The sequence below is a fragment of the Sus scrofa genome, chromosome 5 (genome assembly GCF_054392235.1).
Source record: "Sus scrofa isolate SSC_HxYL_T2T_F1_AM1 chromosome 5, Sscrofa_HxYL_maternal_Yorkshire_Landrace_v2.0, whole genome shotgun sequence".
NCBI lineage: Eukaryota > Metazoa > Chordata > Mammalia > Artiodactyla > Suidae > Sus > Sus scrofa.
This window is the reverse complement of record NC_139387.1, coordinates 55,098,953-55,122,472: the sequence shown is the minus strand read 5'-3', so window position 1 is coordinate 55,122,472 and position 23,520 is coordinate 55,098,953. Positions and strand designations below refer to the sequence as shown.

The following is a 23,520-nucleotide window of genomic DNA, read 5'->3' as shown; positions in this document are numbered from 1 at the left end:
AAAGCTGTTGAGATCTTCCTTAATTACTTAGATGTTGATATCAGTATGAAGAAGATGAGGCAATGTAGGAAGTGACTAGATATGGATACAGTCATTTATCAACTGAATAGCAGAGGCCTTTCATCACCATTTAAAAGATAATACAATTACAGAGCTTTTGCAGTCTCCTTAACCAGAATGATTTCTGTTATACAATTAATAATCTGTTGCTCATAGGAATTCGGTCATTCTTACTTACACATCCACAAGGATAGGATGAGGATACAGAGCAAAAAGTAAAGATGTGATGTTTTCTTGTTTCCCATTCTTAGAAAATTTATCATACAACACAGATGACAAAATCTGATGGCTTCAAATGCAACATAAATATTTAACAGAAAATTAATCACTACAGGATATATGAGAACTGTCCAATGGCTCTTAAAGATGCATTTACAAATTACTTTAGTCTTATAATTTTTCTGCAGATAAGGCAAATTTGCAATACTCTTACTTACCTTTGTAGGTTGAATCCATTGCCTATTGCTTTTGTAACTCAGACGTCCTGTTTTTCCTTGGTCTCTGCAAACCCAAAAAAGAGAGAATTAGGGGGATAGGCAGGATTCAGTCCTATATTCAAAGATTTATTTTTCACATTAAAACCAATTCTGGAATAAACTAACAACAAAAGGATTATCTTTCATTTGAATAGAAATCTAAGGGTTAAGGAGAGTATTTAGTGTAACTTGAATCAAAGGGTTTAAATACCACTTGGAAGAGTATTATTGAAGTTAAGTTTTCAATAAATCGTTTTAAAAGGAAACATAAATTTCAAGATAGAATTAATTAAAATGTAGAGAGAGGAGTTCTTTTGTGGCTCAGCAGGTTAAGAACTGGCCTAGTATCCATGAGGATGCAGGTTTGATCCTTGGCCTTGCTCAGTGGGTTAAGGATCCAGTGTTGCCGCAAGGTGTGGCGTAGGTCATGGGTGCGCCTCGGACCTGATATTGCTGTGGCTGTGGTATAGGCCAGTGACTATGGCTCTGATTCGACCTCTAGCCTAGGAACTTCCACATGCTGTGCGTGTGGCCCTAAAAAGACAAAACAACAACAACAACAACAACAACAAAAAAAACAAAAACGAAACAACAACAAAAAACCCCCAAAAACGTGGAGAGAAACACTAACTGGAAGATTTTTTTTCTTTTTTTTTTTTAAATACTGAGACTGCAGAATAATTTTATCAGCCTGTAAAGTTCCTCAAGTTTCTACAATTCCAGCACCCATAATGATGAAGTAGCTGGTAGAGGGGATACAGGAATAAAGCTGTGTCAGAAGGGACGTATGAGGGGGTCTGTGGACAGAAACAGATGCTGCCTTGCCTGCCGATTTTGTCAGCTCTCCTGGTGATGAATGAGGTGACTGACTCATCACCAGGGTAGAGTGGTAGGCTCCCTCACTTCCCTATATTTAGCCAGCGATTGAAAGTCACTGCTGAAATGCATTCCTACATAAAAAACTAGTCTATCAAACTGAAATAGTGCCGGATTGGACAATCCCAAGTATAAATAACTTCTAGCCCAGAGATGAGATGCTATTTTATTTTTGCGAAATAAAAGAGAGGGAAGAAAAATATCATTTTAGGTACAGACAACAATGAGCTCCTCTGGAAAAAAAAACACTGCGGGAAACCTCCTCAGTGATATCTAACTCTTTTATTCTGTGAACTCAGAAGAACTATTAAGTTAAATTGCTAGTATTTGATGACAAATAAACAATATCCAGAAGCTGGATATATAAGAAAAAGTAACAAAAATGCAGGGTGCTTCTGGTTAACACAGTGATATTTTTTAGTCGCCAATAGGTTTCTGAATCCAATGTATCAAGGTGCTATTTGGCACATCACAGTGTAAAATTTTCTGAATAGTAAGTTATGAACCTGGGATATAAACAGACTTCTAAGATATTTTCCTTACATAGGCAGTGGTTTATATAGAACAATCTGGTCATCACTTCTTATCTTCTGGAGCAATTTGCTGGCATGAAACAGATCTTGTAAATATTTTATGTGTTGTTCCAGACTGACTAGCCTAAGGATGAAAGTTTTGGGTTTCACCCTGAGAGCCTATTCCTCAGCAAGGTACTACATTTCAGAGCTAAAAACACTTAGAAAAAATTCTCATCTACAATTTGTTGAGATTTAATGATGGGATTATCAGTGAAGTGGTGTTTGTTTCAGTTTCAGAGTGTGATGGGAATTTCTTGGATTTTTGAGCTTGAAATTATTTAGCACCTAGTAACTATAATCTGAATACTCTGACTTCCTGAAATAGTATTTTTTTAACTTGTGTAAAGAAATGGATCATTAATGACATAGTTCCATAAATGAGATTATAATCTTTTTAATAGTATTTTTAAAAATACTTCTGTTTTGTAATGTTGAAACATTTTGAAATAAAAGATATAGTCATGAAGTTACCCAGTCATTCTGTCATTAGAACTAATATCTTGGAATTCTTTATATTTTCTGAAGAAAATTTTACTTCAGCTGTAAGGAGAGATACACAAATGGTAATGACACAAAAGTATCATTGTATTACAATCTAAATTTTCAGAAAGCAGGCAATAGGAAAGAAAAATCAATACTTTCAAATACATGATATAGTTTTCCTTTACAAAAGGGTTCCTACTTTGTTGATGCTATTATTTGATAACAATAAATGAACAGAGTCCCTTGGTATTTTGTCGTGTTCTTTCAAGAAATTATTTTCTACTCAAGACAGATGGTAAGAGGTCCAAGCAATTGGCCTTTTATATTCCACAGGATAGACAGGGTTTTTTTTGTTTTAAAATTTCCATATATCAATTCAATTCATATAATTTCTCTCTCTCTCTCTTTTTTTTTTTTTTTTTTTTGGTTGCACCCACAGCATATGTAAGTTCCTGGGCCAGGGATGGAACCCAAGCCGCTGAAGTGACAACACCAGATCCTTAACCTGCTGTGCCACAAGAGAACTCCAATTTATACAATTTCTAGTTATACTGTTGACTAATACTGTCATACACCCCCCCCACATATATATGTATAGACATATGTATCACATTAACTACAAATATGGCAAGTCCTAGAGAAGCAACATTACACATTCTTAATCTGATAAATGTAAAATAATGCAGCACAAGCCTAAATGCAAATAAGCAGAACAAATACTAATATGAAGGATGAAAAGGAAAATTTATTTCAAACTTGTAGTTTTTCATGTTGTTACCATTGGAAGTATATTCTTATGGGGGAAAAAAACCCACTTTGATCCCAGGACATATAAGCTGCATCTATTGAACTGTAGTGAGTCAGATCCTCAGTCTAACTAAAGTAAAATCCTATAAATCTGATTTTAATATAGAGCTCACACTGATGAGATCTCAACTGTTTCATTCCCGCATAATGTATCTATGTTCTAGTTTGTCTTCTAACAGACTGATTTTTAAAGTATGGCTTTGCAACCCTCAGAAACAAAAGAATATCGTCATCATTATTATCACTATGATAACACCTCTAGGGAAGACAGGAGCAGCTGTCAAGACCACAACTGAAATGTATGCCATTGCAATGAGCAACATGGATCATAGATGATAGGCAAGTGTATTAAACTGGGTGCACATAAAGTGCACTAAAGTGCACACACCCACACTGTTAGCTTAAATCAATGTCTATAGGATATTCTCTTCCGACTAGTTTCTGCCTTTTAACTAGAGTTTCAGAAGAAGACTGACAAAGTTGACCACCAACTTTCAGCTGATTTCAGCAAGAACAAAGCACGTTCTTTCGAGAGATCTAGGGAAAATAGTGATAGTACAATGCAAACATATCTTCCTTGTTAGAGAGTCGTTAGCATTCCCAAGAGTGGCTCAATTACGCTGTGGTCAGTGCATGGCCTCTGTGCTCTAGTAGCTCCAACTGCACACCACATCCTATCAAAAATATCTTTCTTGTTTATTTCATTTCTTTTTTTTTCCAAATTTTCATTGCGGAAAATTCAAAATATACAGAAAATAGGAAAGAATAATAACCACCACATCTGTACACCTGTTGCCATATTTGCATTATCTATGCTTATATCCCACCAAACCATTAAGAATTAAATAAAGATTTCTGTGTGAATCTAAGAACAACCAATATAACCCCAATACAGGAGCTCCCGTTGTGGCTCAGTGGTAACGAACTCGACTAGTATGCATATGATGCGGGTTTGATCTCTGGCCTCACACAGTGGGTTAAGGACCTGCCATTGCCTTGAACTGTGGTGTAGGTTGCAAACTCAGCTTGGATCCTGCATTGCTGTGGCAATGATGTAGGCTGGCAGCTGCAGCTCGGATTCAATCCCTAGCCTGGGGTTGGGTTTGAATCCTACATATGCTGTGGGTGCAGCTGTTAAAAAAAAAAAATACCCCAACACAATTTACATCCCTAAGGAAAAAACAATGATTCATCAATATCTAACATTCATTCTATATTCAGATTTGTCTAACTGTCTTAAAAACGTCCTTTCTAGCTAAGACTTTTGTTTTCTTCTTGACCAGTAATCTGAGTGAAACTAAATGGTAGTGATCCCATGTCGGCCATCTGGTTCAAACATAGTAATGGCCCAAACAAGTTTATTTCTCTCTCACTTAGTCTGGAGATATGCCAATATAGGGCATTTAGGATGGCTTTTCCAAACTTAACACAGGCTTCATCCGAGTTGAAAGATGGCAGCTCTAGCCATGTAATCATGGCACAGAGAAGACAAAGGGTGCACACAGTCCAAGAGCATGAGCCAGATGTTATGTACACAATTTCTGTTCACATTCCGTTATACAGAATGTAGGCACATATTCCCACTTAGATGTGGTAGAGACTGAGAAAAACTGCCTTTATTCTTGGTGGCCACAAGTCTAGGTTTCCCTAGGTTTCCTGTGTCTAAAGGAACAGTGGTTTAGGGGACACTGTTGCCATGCGGTGTTTCTGGAAATATCAGGGCTCTGATTCACTATATTAAAATTAATACATTGCAGTATATTGATATGCTTAGACATATTCTAGGTAAGACTATTTTTCTCCTACATTAAATAAGCCTCATATTACTGACATTAATTTTAACCTCATCAATCTATTACTTAAGGTTTTCTATCTCTTTCCTTGTCAGGGTATATGCTGTCAGTGCCCATTACTGTAACTATGCTTTCTTCCCCTTCTCATTTTCCTTTTCTTGTCATCAAGTTTCTAAAAATAAACTTTATAACATATACGCAGAAAAGTTCACAAGTCATAACTGCACAGCATGATGAAAATAGTGATTCATCACTACTCAGATCAAGAAATGGAGTGTGGTCAGTATTCTAGATGTTGTTTTTGTGTAACATCCAAGTAGTATTCCATTATTTCTTCCAGAGATAATACTATTCTGACCTTTAACACAATGGCTTAGTTTTGTATGTTTTTTAGAAACCTTGGATCATCCTTACTAGCATTACTCTAGTCTTTTTCAGACAGGTTTCCTATTTCCACTTCACTTAGCTGTTCTTCTGGGGTTTTGTCTTGTTCCTTCATCTGACTCATGTTTCTCTGACTTTTAATTTTGTAGAGCTTTTTGTGTGGTATCCTTTCTGCAGTCTAGAGAGTTGTGGCCTCTCTTTCTTCTGGTGTCTGCCTCTTTGTGAGTGAAGTTGATTGATACAGGGGCTTGTTATAGGCTTCCTGATGGAAGGGACTGGTGCCTGCCCACTGGTAGGTGGTGCTGATTCTTATCCCTCTGGTGGGTGGGGCTTTGTCTCTGGGTGTAACTACGGGCAGCCTATTTGCTGATGTGTGGAGAGGTGTTCCCACCCTGTTTGTTGTCTGGTCTTCTCAGCCCTGATGGGTGGGACCAAATTTTTCCAAAATGGCAGCCTCAGGGAGGTCACACTGATGATTATTTCCGGGACCTCCACCTCCAGTGTCCTGCCCCCAGAGTGAGCCATGGTCACCCCCACTTTCCCAGGAGACCCTGCAAGACCTCCCAGTGGGCTTGATCCAGATCCTTATAGAGTCCCTGCTTTGCTCTGTGATCCACTGCACATGAAACCCTGTGTGCCCTTAAAGTGAAGTCTCTGTCTCCCTGAGTCCTCTGGAGCTCCTGTGCTTAAGTCTCACTGGCCTTCAATGCCAAATGCTCTGGGGGCTCCTCCTCCCAATGCCAGACCCCCAGGCATGGGAATCTGACGTGGAGCTCCAAACTCTCACTTCTGTGAGAAAGCCTCTGCAATGTAGTTATTTTCCAGTCTCTGGGTCACCCACCGGGCAGTGATGGGATTGCTTATATCATGAAAGCACCCCTCCTACCATCTTGATGTGACTTCTTCTTTGTCTTTGGATACAGGATATCTTTTTTGGTAGCTTCCAGTTTATTTTGTTGATGGTTGTTCAATGGTTAGTTGTAATTTTGGTGTTTTTGTGAGAGGAGGTGATCTTCAGTCCTTCTACTCTGGAATCTTGTCTCTGTAAATTATGTTCAATTTCCCATGTTCCCTTGTAGTCCTGTCCACACGTTATAAAGTTGGGATGGTCTTTCACAGGATGCTGTTGTTGGCTCTGAATTAGTGACCAATAAATTGTTCTTCCTCTCCTGCTTGTTTCTTGTCCTCTGTGCTGAGTCTAGTCTCACTGGCTCATGGGCACCTGATGGAGAGCTCATGCACCCAGCCCTTCAGACTGAGTTCCTGGAGCCAGAAAGCCCCACCCACCTATACGTTCTTCAATTTTATATAAACAGAACCATATAATATGTGTTCCATTTGATCTGGCATCTTTTGTTCAATATCATGCTTATGGGATTCATTGCTATTACTGCATATAGCCATAGTTCATTCATTTTCATTGCTTATGGGATTGAACTAATAAATCATCCTTTATCCATTATATTGTTGAACAACTGGATTGCTTCTAGTTTTTGGCTACTACAAATGGAGTTGCTATGATCATTACTGTATTTGTCTTTTGGTCCATATATGTATGTATCTGTTAGGCATATATGATTGCTGGGAATAAAAATGATGAATTATGGGGTAATGGGATATTTGTCAGTTTATTTTTCTTACCATATTGTCCTCAGACTTCTAATACAATACTAGATGAAGTCATAAAGAGAATTCTTGTTTTGATCTGGACCTCAAGGGGACAACTTCAGCTGCTACACCATTTAGTATAATAGTTTTAGGATTTTTGTAGCTATAAAGGAAATTCCTATTAATCCTTTTTTCTAAGGTTTTCTCCTCATGGGTAGATATGGAATTTTATCAAATGATTTTTCTGCACATACTGATATGGTTATATAATTTTCATCTTTATTCTGTTAACTGCCTAATTTTCAAAGCTTAAATCAGCTTTGCATTTTTGGAATAAACTCATTTTGTATGTGAATATATTATCCTTAAATAACCCATGTATCAGAGAAGATCACATGGAAAATTAGCATATATTTTGAACCAAATGATAATGAAAGGACAACATATGTCATGCCAGAAACATGACATTCCTTACTTTTTTTTTTTTTTGTAGGGCCGCACATGTGGCATATGGAGGTTCCCAGGCCAGGGTTCCAATTGGAGCTGCAGCCTCTGGCTTGCACCATAGTCACAGCAACACCAGATCCAAGCTGCATCTGCCACCTACACCACAGCTCACGGCAACGCTGGGTCAATGCCAAGGATCAAACCTGCATTGTCATGGACACTAGTCAGATGTGTTTCGACTGAGCCATGATAGGAACTCCACCTATACTCTTCTTTTAGTGTTTATCCTAGATTCCAACAGGCATCCTTGATATACTAAAGTCTAGTATAAATTGTTACTTTTACAACTTATTGGACAAATCATGGAATTTAGAGTATTTAACTCCATTTCCTGCTCTCCCAATTTTTGCGCTATTGTTATAGGTTAAATTGTGTCCCTCCAAAATATATGTTGAAGTCCTAACCTGCTGAAGTTGTGAATATAATCTCACTTGGAAATTGGGTCTTTGCTGATGTAATCAAGTTAAGATGAGGTCATACTAGATAAGACTGGGCCCTAATCCAATGACCAGTGTCCTTATAAGGAGAGGGATATATGGACACAGAAACACAGATTGTGTGAAGATGGAGACAGGGGTTATTAGAATATTGCATCTACAAGACAAGGAACACCAAAGAATGCCAGTGACTAGAAGGAGGTAGGAAGAGGCAAGGAAGGACAGTTCCCTAAAGATTTCAGAGAGAGTGTAGCCCTGCTGACAACTTGAATTCAGTTGTCTAGTCTCCAGAACTGTGAGTAACTAAACTTGTTGTCTTGAGCCAAACTTGTTGTCTTAAGCCATCCAGTTTGTGGCACTTTATTACAGTAACCATAGAAACTAATACAGTCATCAGGTATTTAAATTCTCTCTATATTTTAAACCCTGCAAGACAGTATTAGTATTGTTTTATGTACTGAATACTCTTTTATGTTGTTCCATGTTTTGCTTCTTCATGGCACCAAATTTAGCAGATTCATGGACTTCCTGAAATCCATTAACAGATCCTGGGCTAATAATACCAACTCTAAAAGCTTCATTTAAAAAATAAAAATACAAATAAATAAAAGCTTTATTTAGAGGACTTGAATAAGAAACCTCTTGTTGAAAAAGAGTAAGAAATTGATACTAATATTAGAGTATATTTGCAAAAGATGGATTTTTTTTTTTTAGCACAGCTTAACTTGTAGGACAAGTTTATCCTGCCTAATGAAAAAAAAAATACATTTTTGACAAACCTCAAGAATCCTATATACTCTTGCTGGCCATGACGGTTTTCTTTTGTTTTTTGTTTTTAAGTTTTATTGAAGTATAGTTAATTTACAAGGCTGTGATAATTTCTGCTGTACTACAAAGTGGCCTAGTCATATATATACACACATCCATTCTCTCTCAGATTCTTTTCCCACATAAATTATCACAGAATACTTGGTAGAGTTCTCTGTGCTATACAGCAGGTACCTGCTGGCCAATCATTCCATATACCTCAGTGTGCACATGCCAATCCCAAACCCCTAGTCCATCCTTCCCACCCCCCACCTGTCCCCTTTGGTAACCATGTTTTTCAAAGTCTGTGAGTCTGTTTCTGTCTGGAAATAAGTTCATTTGTATCTTTTTTTTTTTTTTTAAAGATTCCACATATAGGTAATATCACATGATATTTGTCTTTCTTTGCCCTAACTTCACTTAGTTTGATAGTTTCTAGGTCCATCCATGTTGGTGCAAATGGCATTATGTAATTATTTTTTATGGCTGAGTAGTAGTACATTGTATATATGTACCACATATCCTTTATTCATTCCTCTGATGATGGACCTTTAGGTTGCTTCCATGCCCTGGCTATTGTAAATAGTGCTGCAGTGAACATTGGGGTGCATGTATCTTTTCAAATTATGGTTTTCTCTGGATGGATGCCCAGGAGTGGGATTTCTGGATCATACAGTAGTTCTATTTTTAGTTTTTTGAAGAAGCTCCATTCTGTTTTCCATAGAGGTTGCACCAATTTACATTCCCACCAGGTGTGTAAGAAGATTCTCTTTTCTCTACACTGTCTCTAGCATTTATTGTTTGTAGACTTTTTGATGATGGCCATTCTGGCTGGTGTAAGGTGGTACCTCAGAGTAGTTTTGATTTGTGTTTCTCCAATAATTAGTGATTTGAGCATTTTTTCATGTGTTTTTTGGCCCCTTCTTTGGAGAAATGTCTATTGAGATTGAAATAATCCCATTTACCATCACATCAAAAAGAATAAAATATCTAGGAATAAACCTACCTGAAGAGAAAAAAAGATCTGTGCTCTGAAAACTATAAAACTCTGATGTAAGAAATCAAAGATGATACAAAAAGATGGAAAGATATACCATTTTCCTGGATTGGAAGAATCAGTATTGTCAAAATGACTATACTACCCAAGATTAATCCATAGATTCAACCCAATCCTATCAAGTTACCAGTGGCAATTTTCACAGAACTAGATCAAAATGTTTTTAAATATGTATGGAAACACAAAAGACCATGAATAGCTAAAGCCATATCGAGAACGAAAAGTGGAGCTGGAAGAATCAAGCTCCCTGACTTCAGACTATATACTACAAACCTACAGTCAACAAAACAGTATGGTACTGGCACAAAAACAGAAATATAGATCAATGGAACAGGATAGAAAGCTCAGAATTAAAACCACACACCTCTGGTCAATCTATGACAGAGGAGGCAAGAATACAGGGAACCTACCTCAGCATAATAAAGGCCATATATGACAAACCCAGAGTGAACATCATTCTCAATGGTGAAAAGCTGAAAGAATTCCCACTGAGATCAGGAACAAGACAAGGATGTCCACTCTCACCACTACTCTTCAACATAGTTTTGGAAGTCCTAGCCATAGCAATCAGAGAAGTAGAGATAAAAGGAATCAAAATTGGAAAGGAAGAAGTAAAATTATCACTATTTGCAGACGACATGATACTATACCCAGACAATCCTAAAGACTCTACCAGAAAACTGTTAGAGATCATCAATGAATTTGGCAAAGTAGCAGGATACAAAATTAATACACAGAAATCAATGGCATTTCTGTATACTAACAATGAAAGATCAGAAAGAGAAATTAGGGCAACAATCCCATCTACCATCACATCCAAAAGAATAAAATACCAAGGAGTAAACCTACCTAAAGAGACAAAAGACTTGTACTCTGAGAACTATAAGACACTGATGAAAGAAATCAAAGATGACACAAACAGATGGAAAGACATACCATGCTCTTGGATTGGAAGAGTTAATATTATCAAAATGACTATACTACCTAAGGCAATATACAGATTCAATGCAATCCCTATCAAATTACCAAGGACATTTTTCACAGAACTCGAACGAAACATTTTAAAGTTTGCTTGAAAGCACAAAAGACCCAGAATAGCCAAAGATATCCTGAAAAAGAAAAATGGAGCTGGAGGAATCAGGCTCCCGGACTTCAGACTATACTACAAAGCAACAGTCATCAAAACCATACGGTACTGGCACAAAGACAGAAATATAGATCAGTGGAACAGGATAGAAAGCCCAGAATTAAACCCACACACCTATAGCCAGCTAATCTATGACAAAGGAGCCAAGAATATACAATGGAGAAAAGACAGCTTGTTCAATACGTGGTGCTGGGAGAACTGGACAGCCACATGGAAAAGAATGAACTTAGAACACTTCCTAACACCTTACACAAAAATAAACTCAAAATGGATTAAAGACCTAGATATAAGACCAGACACTATAAAACTCTTAGAGGAAACCATAGGCCAAACACTCCCTGACATAAACCACAGCAACATCTTCTCAGATCCACCTCTTAGAGTAATGACAGTAAAAACAAAAATAAACAAATGGGACCTAATCAAACTTCAAAGTTTCTGCACAGCAAAGTAAATCCCAAACAAATCAAAAAGACAACCCAGAGAATGGGAGAAAATCTTTGCAAATGAATCAACTGACAAGGGATTAATCTCCAAAATTTATAAACACCTTTTGCAGCTCCATACCAAAAAAACAAAAACAAAAACAAACAACCTCATCAAAAAATGGGCAGAAGATCTAAACAGACAGTTCTCCAGAGAAGACATACAGATGGCCAAAAAATACATGAAAAGATTTTCAACATCACTCATTATTAGAGAAATGCAAATCAAAACCACCTTACACCTGCCAGAATGGCCATCATCAAAAAGTCTACAAACAATAAGTGCTGGAGAGTGTGTGGATAAAAAGGAACCCTAGTACACTGGTGGAGGGATTGTAAATTGGTGCAACCACTGTGGAAAACAGTATGGAGATTCCTCAGCAAACTAAACACAGAACTACCATTTGATCCAGCAATCCCACTCCTGGGCATTTATCCAGATAAAACCATGCCTCACAAAGACACATGTAATCCAATGTTCATTGCAGCACTATTTGCAATAGCCAAGACATGGAAACAACCTAAATGTCCATCGACAGAGGAGTGGATCCAGAAGATGTGGTACATATACACAATGGACTATTACTCAGCCATTAAAATGAAATAAATAATGGCATTTTTAGCAACATGGATGGACCTAGAAATTATCATGCTAAGTGAAGTCAGCCATACAATGAGACATCAACATCAAATGCTTTCACTGATGTGGAATCTGAAAAAAGGACAGACTGAACTTCTTTGCAGAACAGATACTGACTCACAAGACTGAAAAACTTATGGTCTGCAAAGGAGACAGTTTTGGGGGTGGGTGGATGTGCTGGGGTTGTGGGTTAGAAATCCTATAAAATTCGATTGTGATGATCATTATACAACTACAAATGTAATAAATTCATTGAGTAATAAAAAAATAAAACTGTTGATGGAATGATGAAAAAAAAAGGCAAGAATATACAATGGAGAAAATAGTCTTTTCAATAAGTAGTGCTGGGAAAACTGGACAGCTACATATAAAAGAATGAACTTAGAACATTCTCTAACACCATACACAAAATAAACTCAAAATGGATTAAAGACCTAAATATAAGGCCGGATACTATAAAACTCTTAAGAGGAAAACAGGCCAAACACTCTCTGACATAAACAACAGCAATATCTTCTCAGTTTCACTTCCTAGAGTAATGACAATAAAAACAAAAATAAACAAATGGCACCTAATTTTTTTGTCTTTTTAGGAGTATTTTTGTCCATCAATTTTTTTTCTTTCTTTCTTTTTCTTTTTTTTTTTTTTTTTTTTGCTTTTTAGGGCTGCACCCCATGGCATATGAAAGTTTCCAGGCTAGGGGTCTAATCAGAGCTGCAGCTGCTGGCTTGCTCCACAGTAACAGCAATGCTAGATCCAAGCTGCATCTGTGACTTACACCACAGCTCATGGCAATGCAGGATCCTTAACCCACTGAATAAGGCCAGGGATCAAACCCGCATCCTCATGGATACTAGTCAGGTTTGTCACCACTGAGTCATGATGGGAACTCCAAAACGGGGCCTAGTTAAACTTAAAGTTTTTTCATGGCAAAGGAATCCAGAAACAAAACAAAAGACAACCCATGGAATGGGAGAAAGTATTTGCAAATGAAGTGACTGACAGGATTAATCTCCAAAATATACAAACACCTCCTGCAGCTCAATATCAAAACAACAACCCAATAAAAATTGGGCCATACTTTTTAAAATTTATTTATTTATTCAGATCCTGCACTAAAGCAAATGTAAATGAACAGTTCACAGTACTTGCTTTAGAGAACATCTATTATTATTATTATTATTACTTTTTTTTTTTTTTTTTTTTTTTTTTTTTTTTTTTTCTGGCTGTGCCCATGGCATGTTGAAGTTCCTGGGCCAGGGATCTAACCTGCATCACAGCAGTAACCCAAGCCACAGCAGTGACAATGATGGATCCTTAACTCACTATGCCACCAGGGAAGTCCAAGGCAATCTATTATTCAGGATATGAATAGTTTTTAATATTTAATGATTTCTACCATTCAACCACGTTTTCATGAATTCTATACACACACGCATACACACACACACAACTTTTTCTCCACTGGAATAAGTATCCCTTTGACGTACCTGGGCTGGATCAGGCCTGGCTGACCGAGGCTTGGGTTGTCTGTCTAAGCTGCGTCCAGCCATGCAGGTGTGAGGATCAATCAGAGGACAGTAGGGGTGTGCAGAGACATTAGGACTGTGGCACCAAGGGCTGCGATTGGGGAAAAGAGTTGGCGGGATTTCTTTTTCTCTGTAAAAGGAAAATTAAGCCCAAATTTCATGAAAGCTCAATTAGAGTGAAAGCATGTTCCAAGATCAGAGAATACGGCTCTTCTAGACTTTGTGGGCAGCACCTTCATCACATCAGAAACATTTGCCTACAAATGAATAACATCTTTTCTTCACCTTTACCCACAGCCAGTTTTTGATCCAAGGTGAAAATTCTAGATGATGCAAATCTCCTTCCACCGAGACACTAAAGACATGGTGATAACTTCATCTCTTCACTGCTCCACAGCCTTGTCTCCAGCAGCAGTGCCCATAAGAAATGAAATGGCCAGAGGGGTCTCAATGTCATCTAGTGGAAATTGCCAGACTTTATGGTCCTGTGAGTATATCCCTACTTGCTTTGTGTTTCTATGTTTTAATACATAAAAGCTATTATGGTTTTTATGGTCTTTTTCAAAATAGGAGTCTTTGGGTCATTGCTGATCTACCTATTCATCACACATCCACTTGTCACTCAGTCATTCTCACCTGCTTATTTATGCATTGTGGGAAGGACTCAATTTTTCAAAATTCAAGCAACTTTTACCTTTTGAGGAAAGCCCGAACTTGTTCCAGCTGGTATTTTGAGCTGTCCTTCTTAGACTGATCTTGTTTTCCTTTAGTTGTAGTTGTAACTGTTGGCCAATGAAACATGTGCCTTCGAGATGCTGAACCTACTACTGAGCATCTGTCAAATTCAATATCAGTCTCCAATTTCTCCCATGCTTGCTTCCAGTGAACAGGAGTGTACCAGGCAACAGCCTAACAAAAACAATTCATTAATATTAGATACTATTGGAGTTTGATAAGCTTTTTAAGTGTAGGCTTATTGCAATAAAATTTCAAAGTCAAGCTGTAATATCACTTATATACTCTGTAAGGAAACACACAATGAGGCATCCTGGCCTTAGTTTCCAATTCTGAAAATTATAAGCTGCATAACCTCAAGCAGGTTAGTCACTTAATGTCTTGGACTGTCCTCATGTGTAAATTGGGGAGGGTGGTGGTGGGAAATTGATAATGAGGGTGTTAAGAGATTAAGTTAAGCTACTGAATTTCATAATTTTAAAGAACTGTGAAAAAATTAGTTGTAATATTAATAAATTAAAATTAGGGATAAAATAAGATACAGACAGTCACAGACACACATATGTATCTTATCTGAGATGGGGAAAGGGGCATTAGGATTAAAAACATGCAGAAACCATGTCCAGGTTAGAAGCCCAGGTGGGCAGTTTGTTTTGGTTTCCTGAATATGTGGCATGTGCACAATATACATGTGCAGAAATTATTCAGAAAAATCATGTGTTAGGAATAATAATTATGTCTTGGTTCAACATGAGAAAGTTAAGCACTGAAGGGTGCCCTAACATTCTACTTGTTGTGATCTGGTTTTGGTTTATAAAATCAGAGGTTTGGGTTGATGCTGTAACCACTGAAAAAAGCTGTTTGCCTTGACAAGTTAAATAGACATAAAGGGAGCACATGACAAATTCAGTGAGGCTAGGCCTATCTATGGTAGAGAAAGAAAAAAATGAAAACCTTTAAAAAAGTTTAATTTCATGGATTGTAGCAGGAAAACTCTTTTGCTTCAGATTATCAGTTATGGATTCTCTTCTTTTGTAGTTCAAACACAGATATTTGTGGGGAAAATATGGTTATGATCTTTTGAGTGCAATCTTTCTCAACTAGATTTTAAGTCCTTCCAGCCAAGAGCAGTATTTTATTTCCTCCTGTATTATAAGGTACTTAAAAGTATTTGGTGACAATGATAATGTGATGAAATAAAATGACATAGTTTTAATTTCATCTCTGGAACACTGGCCATTTGAATCTTGTAGACTATTTTTAGTACAATATAAAATTCTTAGAGTTAGAATGTCTGGCTTTATTTTAGTTTTGTCATTTTACCAGTCATGTGACCTTGAGTAAGCTATTTACCTTTCCAAGGCCCATTTTCTTCTTTTATAAAATGTTTAAATAACCTGAGAATCAAATGCACATACAAACAGCCCTTTAATGAATTCCTACAGCACAGGAGCCATCTGTTTCATATCTGAATCTCTAATAGAAAATAATCTATTGGGAATGTCTCAGGCATTGAATAATGTAAGATTCCTATTAATTTTTTGACATATAATATAGAAGACAACAATTTGGTTAAAAAAAATCTAGCCCTGTATAAAAATCAATAGGCTCATAACATCTTGGAGATTGTACAGTATAATCTCTTATATTACATGTTAGAAAACAGAACAAAAATTACATAGTTAACTCATGGTGGAGCAGGACTAAATCTACCTTTATGTTACACCATATGACTTGTAGCTATACTGAGTATTAACCACTGCCATATTAGTGATAAATAATACTTTATGTTTCGTTTTACTTAATGACTCATAATGTAACTTCTCTTTTCCACGTCTTAAAAAAAAGTATTATTCAAGTCCAGAAATAGAACTTATTCCAGCCTATGTGACTGGCTATTGTTTTAATCAGATTTCAGGCTCTGTGACTTTTCCCACAAGATATGGGTTATTTTCTACATATAAGTTATATAAATAGAAAGCATTTCTAGGGTCATGATGAAATCTTGGATCCATCTGTTTTTCAGCATGTCTCTGGGAATGTAGCAACCTATCTTTTCAAGAAAAATCTCTCTGGAAATTGGAGAGTGTGAGGTCCAGTATCACTGAAGTGAGAAAAGGATTTTTTTTTTTTTTTTTAAGGGAGATCTCTGTGTTTTCACTAGGGGTTTTAGATTGACTTACAGTCATATTTCAGTACATTTAATGGAAATCTTTTCTATTTGAATTAAATAATGCTGACTGCTTTAACATGGAGTGGGAATTCCAATAGGAATTTCCTTTTAAAAAGGCTTGAGCCGAGGCATGAAGGATGAGTAGGAACTAATGGGTAAATAGAGAAGGAAAGAGAATCTATGAAGAGGGAAGAGCATGTGCAAAGGCCCTCTGGCTTGAGAAAGAAGAAGGCCAATGTGATTAGAGAAGAGAGCATGAATAATTATGGGGTGGGGTAAAATAGGGAGGAGGAAAGGAGTAACACCAGTATGGCTGAGATTTACCAGGTGAATTCATTCTCGTCTTACAGACTCAAAACAAGTGTTTCCTCCTCTCTAATGCTTTTCTTGATGCTCTCTTTTAGAGTTGTTGTCTGTAATCTGAGCTTCCATGCTCTCTCTGTGTACTGATGTCTATTAAAGCATTATTTCACTGTAATGTAGCTATTTATTTTTACTTATCGATTTTTCCTACTGGACTCTTGAGTTTTCTGAGGAATGAGGGAACAAATATGTCCTTTTTTCCCAGCACTTAGCAGATACTAAATATATATATAAATGTTTCCCATATGAATTCATCAGGTTCACTCTTGCATTAGCAAATAAAATTATTTGGGTTCGTATCACCCTGCAGAAATGGTCTGATCTTACATGTGCAAAGTAGTTCAAACAACTGAGTAAAAGGGGTAGTCAAAATATACAATCTAATTCAGTTGGAGGGAATGAGAGTTTACTAAAATGTGCATTCCAGGGGTTTGGTGACTTGCCTATTCAACATTCAGTGCCTAGAACACTGTGTGTGCAAAGTAGAAACCCCTACAGCGTTTGCGGAATGGCTAAATACGTAGATAAATGTGGTGAAAACTCTGAAAACAAGAATACCTTAATCTCAATCTGACTTTTGCTAAAATGATTTCTTATGAGGCTGAGTAAATAATTTAGATTGCATAGCCTTATTTTCCCCATCAGTGAAAACTATCAGAAGTATTACAGAATTCCGTTTGAGCCCATGAAAATATGTAAAGTTAAGTGAGAGGAGGCTGCAAGATTATATCTAATGAGTATTCACTCCATCTTATGGTAACTACATGTTCTTACAGAAAGACATTAAAAAGCTCTTAATAAATTGGCAAGTCTACTCTAAAAGTATAGTCGGTCAAGCATCAGTTAAGAAAGAAACTCTAGAAATAGATTTTGATCAATATATTGTGTGGATGAGTAGATATAGGACATAGTAAATTAGGATGGGGTAAGAAAAGGCAGGTATTTAAGGAAAATCTAAAGAATGGCTTTGAAAAAGAGTAGTTTGTTGTAAAAAGAGATACCATTTCAACATTACTCATGTGTTGGGATATGTATTTAGGCTAATGTTATACCAAGGAAAAGGCAGAGTAAAAGTATAAAATTATAAAATATTGGGAATGAGTTAAAGTTATTTCTCACACACTTAATTTTACAGTGAATAAAGTATAGTCACCATGAATAAGAGTGTAGGGTCTCTTATTAGAATATTATTCCTGGGAGTTCCATTGTGGCTCGGCAGTAACGAACCTGACTAGTATCCATGAGGATTCAGTTTCAATACCTGGCCTTGCTCAGTGGGTTAAGGATCCAGTGTTGCCATGAGCTGTGGTGTAGGTTGCAGACATGGCTCAGATGTGGCATTGCTGGGGCTGTGGTGTAGGCCTGCAGGTGTAGCTCCAATTGGACCCCTAGCCTGGGAACTTCCACATGCTGCAGGTGAGGCCCTAAAAAGACAAAAAAAAAAAAAAAAAAAGGAAAGAAAAAGAAAAGAGTATTAGTCCCTTGAGAGTAGGAATCATGTCTTAACTCTGTGTTATATCCCAACACTTATGACACAATACAGCCTTTAAAATAAAGAAAAATCTCAACAACCATTTGAGAAATGAATAAAAACGGCCTGCATGTAGTTCCTTCCTTTCTGATCCTTCTCTTTAGGCTAAATACCATAAATAAAATCCATTCCTGACTCTGGAATATGAAGTAGCTTCTTATAAATATGGGCTACCGAGGAGTTCCTGCTGCGGTACAGTGGGTTAAGAATCTGACTACAGTGGCTCAGGTTGCTGCCAAGGTGCAGGTTCATAAGTTAAAGGATCTGAGGTTGTTGCAGCTGTGGCACAGGTGGCAGCTGTGGCTTGGATTCAGTCCCTGGCCTGAGGACTTCCATATCCTGTGGGTGTGGCCATAAGAAAAGGAGATATGGGATATCAAAATTATTTTTGCCAAACTGTAAACAGCTCTTTGGCACTAAGAGGGTGCTGTTGATTTGCCTGACATGTTATGACAGTTAGTGTTTTCCAAGCTTTTGAGGATGGAAAAATAATTGAGTGAGGTAAAAGGAGAAGAGGAACATAAGCAGAGCTTTCCATTCTTTTAAAAATGATTGTTAATAACTGGACACTGACTTCACCATTAGGTTTGCACAGGATTGTTGTACAACTGGGGCCTGTCCTAAACCTGTTTTGCTCCTTCCAAAGAAAATCTGATGGTGGCTGATGCTTTGCTTCAGACGCTGCTGCCCAGACCTGTAAGAGAATAGTCTGTTAATGACAAATGCTTTTGGAGTTAAACACAGTTTTATAAATATCAGAGGGTTATTACAATGGATCTTTCTAAACAGATGAGGGTTTTAGATTATAATGACTGTATAATATGTAATGTCAAACTTTCTAACACTGAATAGCTACCATGTATAGTTTAAAGGAAAGAACAAAAGGGGGATCTTTCCAGCATCATCTAAGCAAACCCTCTCTTTGCTTTTCTTTAAAGGATTAACTTTAGGAATGTAGGTATTTCATTTTGATAGTTAAATCATAAAAGCACAAAGTACTGTACACCAAACTGGAGAAAGCTATGGAAATTTAACTATGGGTATTAATTTACAACCAGAGATGAACAAAGTGGCACAATTAACCATCAACAACAAAAAAATCACATTTAACAGAGATTGAGGGATGAAGAAACCACTGGTGCTAAGCCATAGTCTGACTAGGTAAGTGAGTTTCTCCTGTATAATTTTAGTTCATAGCATTTATATCTTGCACTCACTGTTACTGTGGAATTGGCCTGCATTATGATATCTGGAAGGAATTGGTACAGAGAGACTCTTTGTCCATCCACATTTTGTTGGAGAATATAATTTCCAATCTCCAGTTCTTTGTCAAGGGACGAGTTAATGAGCTTCACGAATAAACCCTTGACATTCACTTCAGCTATTTTAACGTCTCCAAGAGCACTAGAAAATAAAACAAATATTATAAGGTGCCTTCAGATGAGTATGTCTTTAGCTCACTTTAAGAACTGAATAATGGAGTTCCTGTTGTGGCTTAGCAATAATGAACCTGACTAATATCCATAAGGATGAGAGTTTAATCCCTGGCCTCTCTCAATAGGTTAAGGATCTGGCATTGCCGTGAGCTGTGGTGTAGGTTGCAGATGGGGCTTGGATCCCATGTTGCTGTGGCTGTGGCTGTGGCATAGGCCAGCAGCTGCAGCTCCAATTAAACCCCTAGCCTGTGAACTTCCATATGCTGCAGGTGAGGCCCTAAAAAGACAAAAAAAAAAAAAAAAAAGAAAAAGAAAAGAAAAGAACTGAATAATAAATATGCTTTGGAAGTTGCTCCTAAGCTATATATTCTGTTGGACAAATTCTGTGCAGAAATAGCATATTTTGTTCCCTAAGCAAATGGCTTGATTTCTTTTATTTATCTATGCAATAAAATTATCTTTCACATAAAATGATTATAGAGAACTTTAGAAAATGCTTTAGGTTATCAAGGTAAAAATGCCACAGGGAGATGCAATTACCTATCATAGGGAGGTGTAACTATCATTACTGTTCTTCATAAAACCACTGAGATATGAAATTCTCAAGTAGATCAAGAGGAAAGTTAAACTATCTAGTTTACTTCTGATAAAGTTACTGTGAACATGAATAGCAACTATGTGCTTAACAGAATTCTGCAAACTTAAAAGCATTATATAAATATAAAATGGCATTTTTCCCATTATGACATGTGCTGAGAACTTAATATGTACCAGGGACCAAGCTAAACATTTATATATTAGTATTTTCCAGAGTGTGGGTAAATCCCTTCGATGGGCTAGGGCCATCATTTTAAAAATGAAATGATACCAATAACAGGAACCAATACTTATGATGTGTTGAGAACTTTTTAATTCTTTTTTTTTCCCCTTTTTTGGCCACCTCACGATATATGGAGTGTCTGGCTCAGGGATCAGATCTGAGTGGCAGTCATGACCTAAGCTGCAGGTGTGGCAAACGCTGGATCTTTACCCATTGTGCAGGGCTGGGGATTGAACCTGAGTCTCAGGACTCCCAAGACACTGCTAATCCTATTGCACCACAGCAGGAACTTCTGAGCACTTTTTAAAGATTATATTTTTAGGAGTTCCCATTGCGGTGCTATGGAAGTGAATGTGACTAGGAGCCATGAGGTTGTGGGTTCGATGCCTGGCCTTGCTCAGTGGGTTAAGGACCTGGCACTACCATGAGCTGTGGTGTAGGTCGCAGATGCGGCTGGGATCCTGAGTTGCTGTGGCTGTGGTGTAGGCTTGCAGCTGTGGCACCGATTCAACCCCTAGCCTGGGAACCTCCATATGCTGCAGGTGTGCCCTAAAAATTAAAAAAAAATTGTATTTTTATTTTATAATTTCATACCCACAATTTAAGAATCTGGAAAGATCTGAAAAACCAAAAGCTTTCTGTAAAAAAACACATTGGAAGCAATATCTGACCTGAACTCCTTTGGTGGCAAAGCCTGATCTGAAACTGAGGTGAGGCTAGTTATAGTCTTCATTCATGGTTTATGTGACTATTCATAAGTTTGCCTGTGAAAGATTATTCTTTGATTTTGGGTAATCTTCTCAGCCCTGATGGGGTGTTCTGCGATATGTGTTCTAGTTACCATGTTACTTTCTTAAAATCCTCCAAATTCTGAATTTGAAAACATGTAATTCCCCAAATGTTTTGGTAAAGGCATTGTGGACTGGTAGTTACTCATTTAATCCTTACAATAAGGCCACTTTTTTCGGGGGGGGGGGGCAGTTCACAGGTGCAGTATATGGAAGTTCCCAGGCTAGGCTTTGAATCAGAGCTGTAGCTGCCGGTCTAAGCCACAGCCACAGCAATGTGGGATCTGAGCAATGTCTGTGACCTGCACCACAGCTCACATCAGTGCAGGATCCTTAACCTACTGAGTGGGGCCAGGGATCGATCTGGCATCCTCATGGATACTAGTCAGGTTTGTTTCCATTGAGCCACAATGGGAACTCCAAGGCAACATATTTATTATTGAAGTCACAGTCAAAAATTTGAGTAATACTATGTTATTTCATTTAATTCTCACAACTCAGTAAGATGGGTACCTAATTTTAGCCCCCTTTTAGAAGGAAACTGAGGTTTAGAGAGATTAATTGCCATGACCAAGGTCACTCAATAAATGTTAGCACTTGTTCTTCTATTTCAACTGTAAAGTCTTAAAGAGGTTTTATTCAACCACTCAAATTGCTGAAGTTTTGCATACACCCTAGTGGGTAAGCACTGCTAGAAAACACACACACAGTATAGATTGCTGCCACCAAATGAATTAGTGGTCTCCAACCACACACTGGACCCTTAGTGATTGGAGGCAAATTATGCTTTTCATGAGCTGAGCCTGCACCTTCTGTCTCCTCCTCACAACATTCAAATCCCTGCTTCACATCTCCAGCTTTACTCTCAGAAAATGATCGCACTGAGAAGATGGGACCATCGGGAGAAATGTTTTCCTGTTTTCCACTTAGAAACAGGTTCACCCACGCCCACACTTACCTCTCCTCTCTTCCAGCCACCTTGTGTCAAATGCAAGAGGACCCCTTTTCCCATTTAAAGGAAAACCCTCTTCTTACCGCCTCCCCCCTGCTGCCTTGGTGTTTCAGTCCCATTTCATTATTCTTCAACACCAACCTCTCCCACTAGACTGCTTCTTTCCCTCAAATATGTACATATATTTCAAGGGCTACAATGTCAGGAGACAGGTTGCTACAATATTTTCTTAGCCTCTTTGCTTCTATTTTCTATGTTGGAAACTCCATCTTATCCTGCTTTACTTTACCCCATATTCCTGCTTGAAAAACAGTCAAAGTGCTGGTAAATGACTTAAGCTTAAGAAGAAAGACCTAAAGGCATAAGTTATTCATGTGGTCAGCTGAATGATGACATAATGCGTTGGTCTAAGCATGCCAGACCTGTGTAGATAGGCATGCCATTTACACAGCATGATATGTCCTGTTAAAATAAGAGAAAGAGGAACCTCACGGCCCCAGGGGGTTTTATGAGTGGTCATTAGCAGAATGTGCATCAGCAAGGAGAAAGAGGTGCAAACTGAGGCACGGTTGCCACAGATAGGCATGTTGATTCTCTAGATGCTATGCACTGACAGCTAACACCAAGCTTCCTCAAATGCTAATGCTTGTTAAATGCTGAAAGGTCAGAATAAAAGCTTAACCATCTACCAGGTATGTGACTTTTAAAATAATAAAAGAACTTTAAAAATAATAATAAAAAACTACATCCAGCAACTACAACCCCCTCCTCACTTGATGTAATCCTAAAGAGCACAATAAAAGCAGTGTCGTTTCCTGAGGTGGTGCTCTTGGTCCCTGAGACCTTGAGTCCCCTGGTTCCCACGTTTAATTTAGATAAATGTCTCTGTGTCTTGATTTATGTTAACTTTTTCTTATGTTCCGCAGCACCCATTCCTCAGCCCTTACCTGCTGAGCTGGTCTTGGCACCACAACCTTAAAAAAAAAAAATCTTCCTCCCACTTCATTTCATACTGCCATTATAATCGCACTTTTGGAAAGACTACATCATG

At 37.7% G+C, this 23,520-nt stretch overlaps 1 protein-coding gene across 1 annotated transcript in view; it reads right to left on the bottom strand.

Annotated features, from left to right (window-relative positions):
* Positions 1 to 23,520, bottom strand: part of LMNTD1 (lamin tail domain containing 1) — a 293,921-nt gene that overhangs the window by 98,625 nt on the left and 171,776 nt on the right. The window contains 6 exon segments of the mRNA XM_084956549.1: positions 498 to 561; positions 13,633 to 13,661; positions 13,663 to 13,801; positions 14,366 to 14,580; positions 19,048 to 19,167; positions 19,691 to 19,877. Coding sequence (XP_084812675.1) covers positions 498 to 561; positions 13,633 to 13,661; positions 13,663 to 13,801; positions 14,366 to 14,580; positions 19,048 to 19,167; positions 19,691 to 19,877 — 754 coding nt within the window.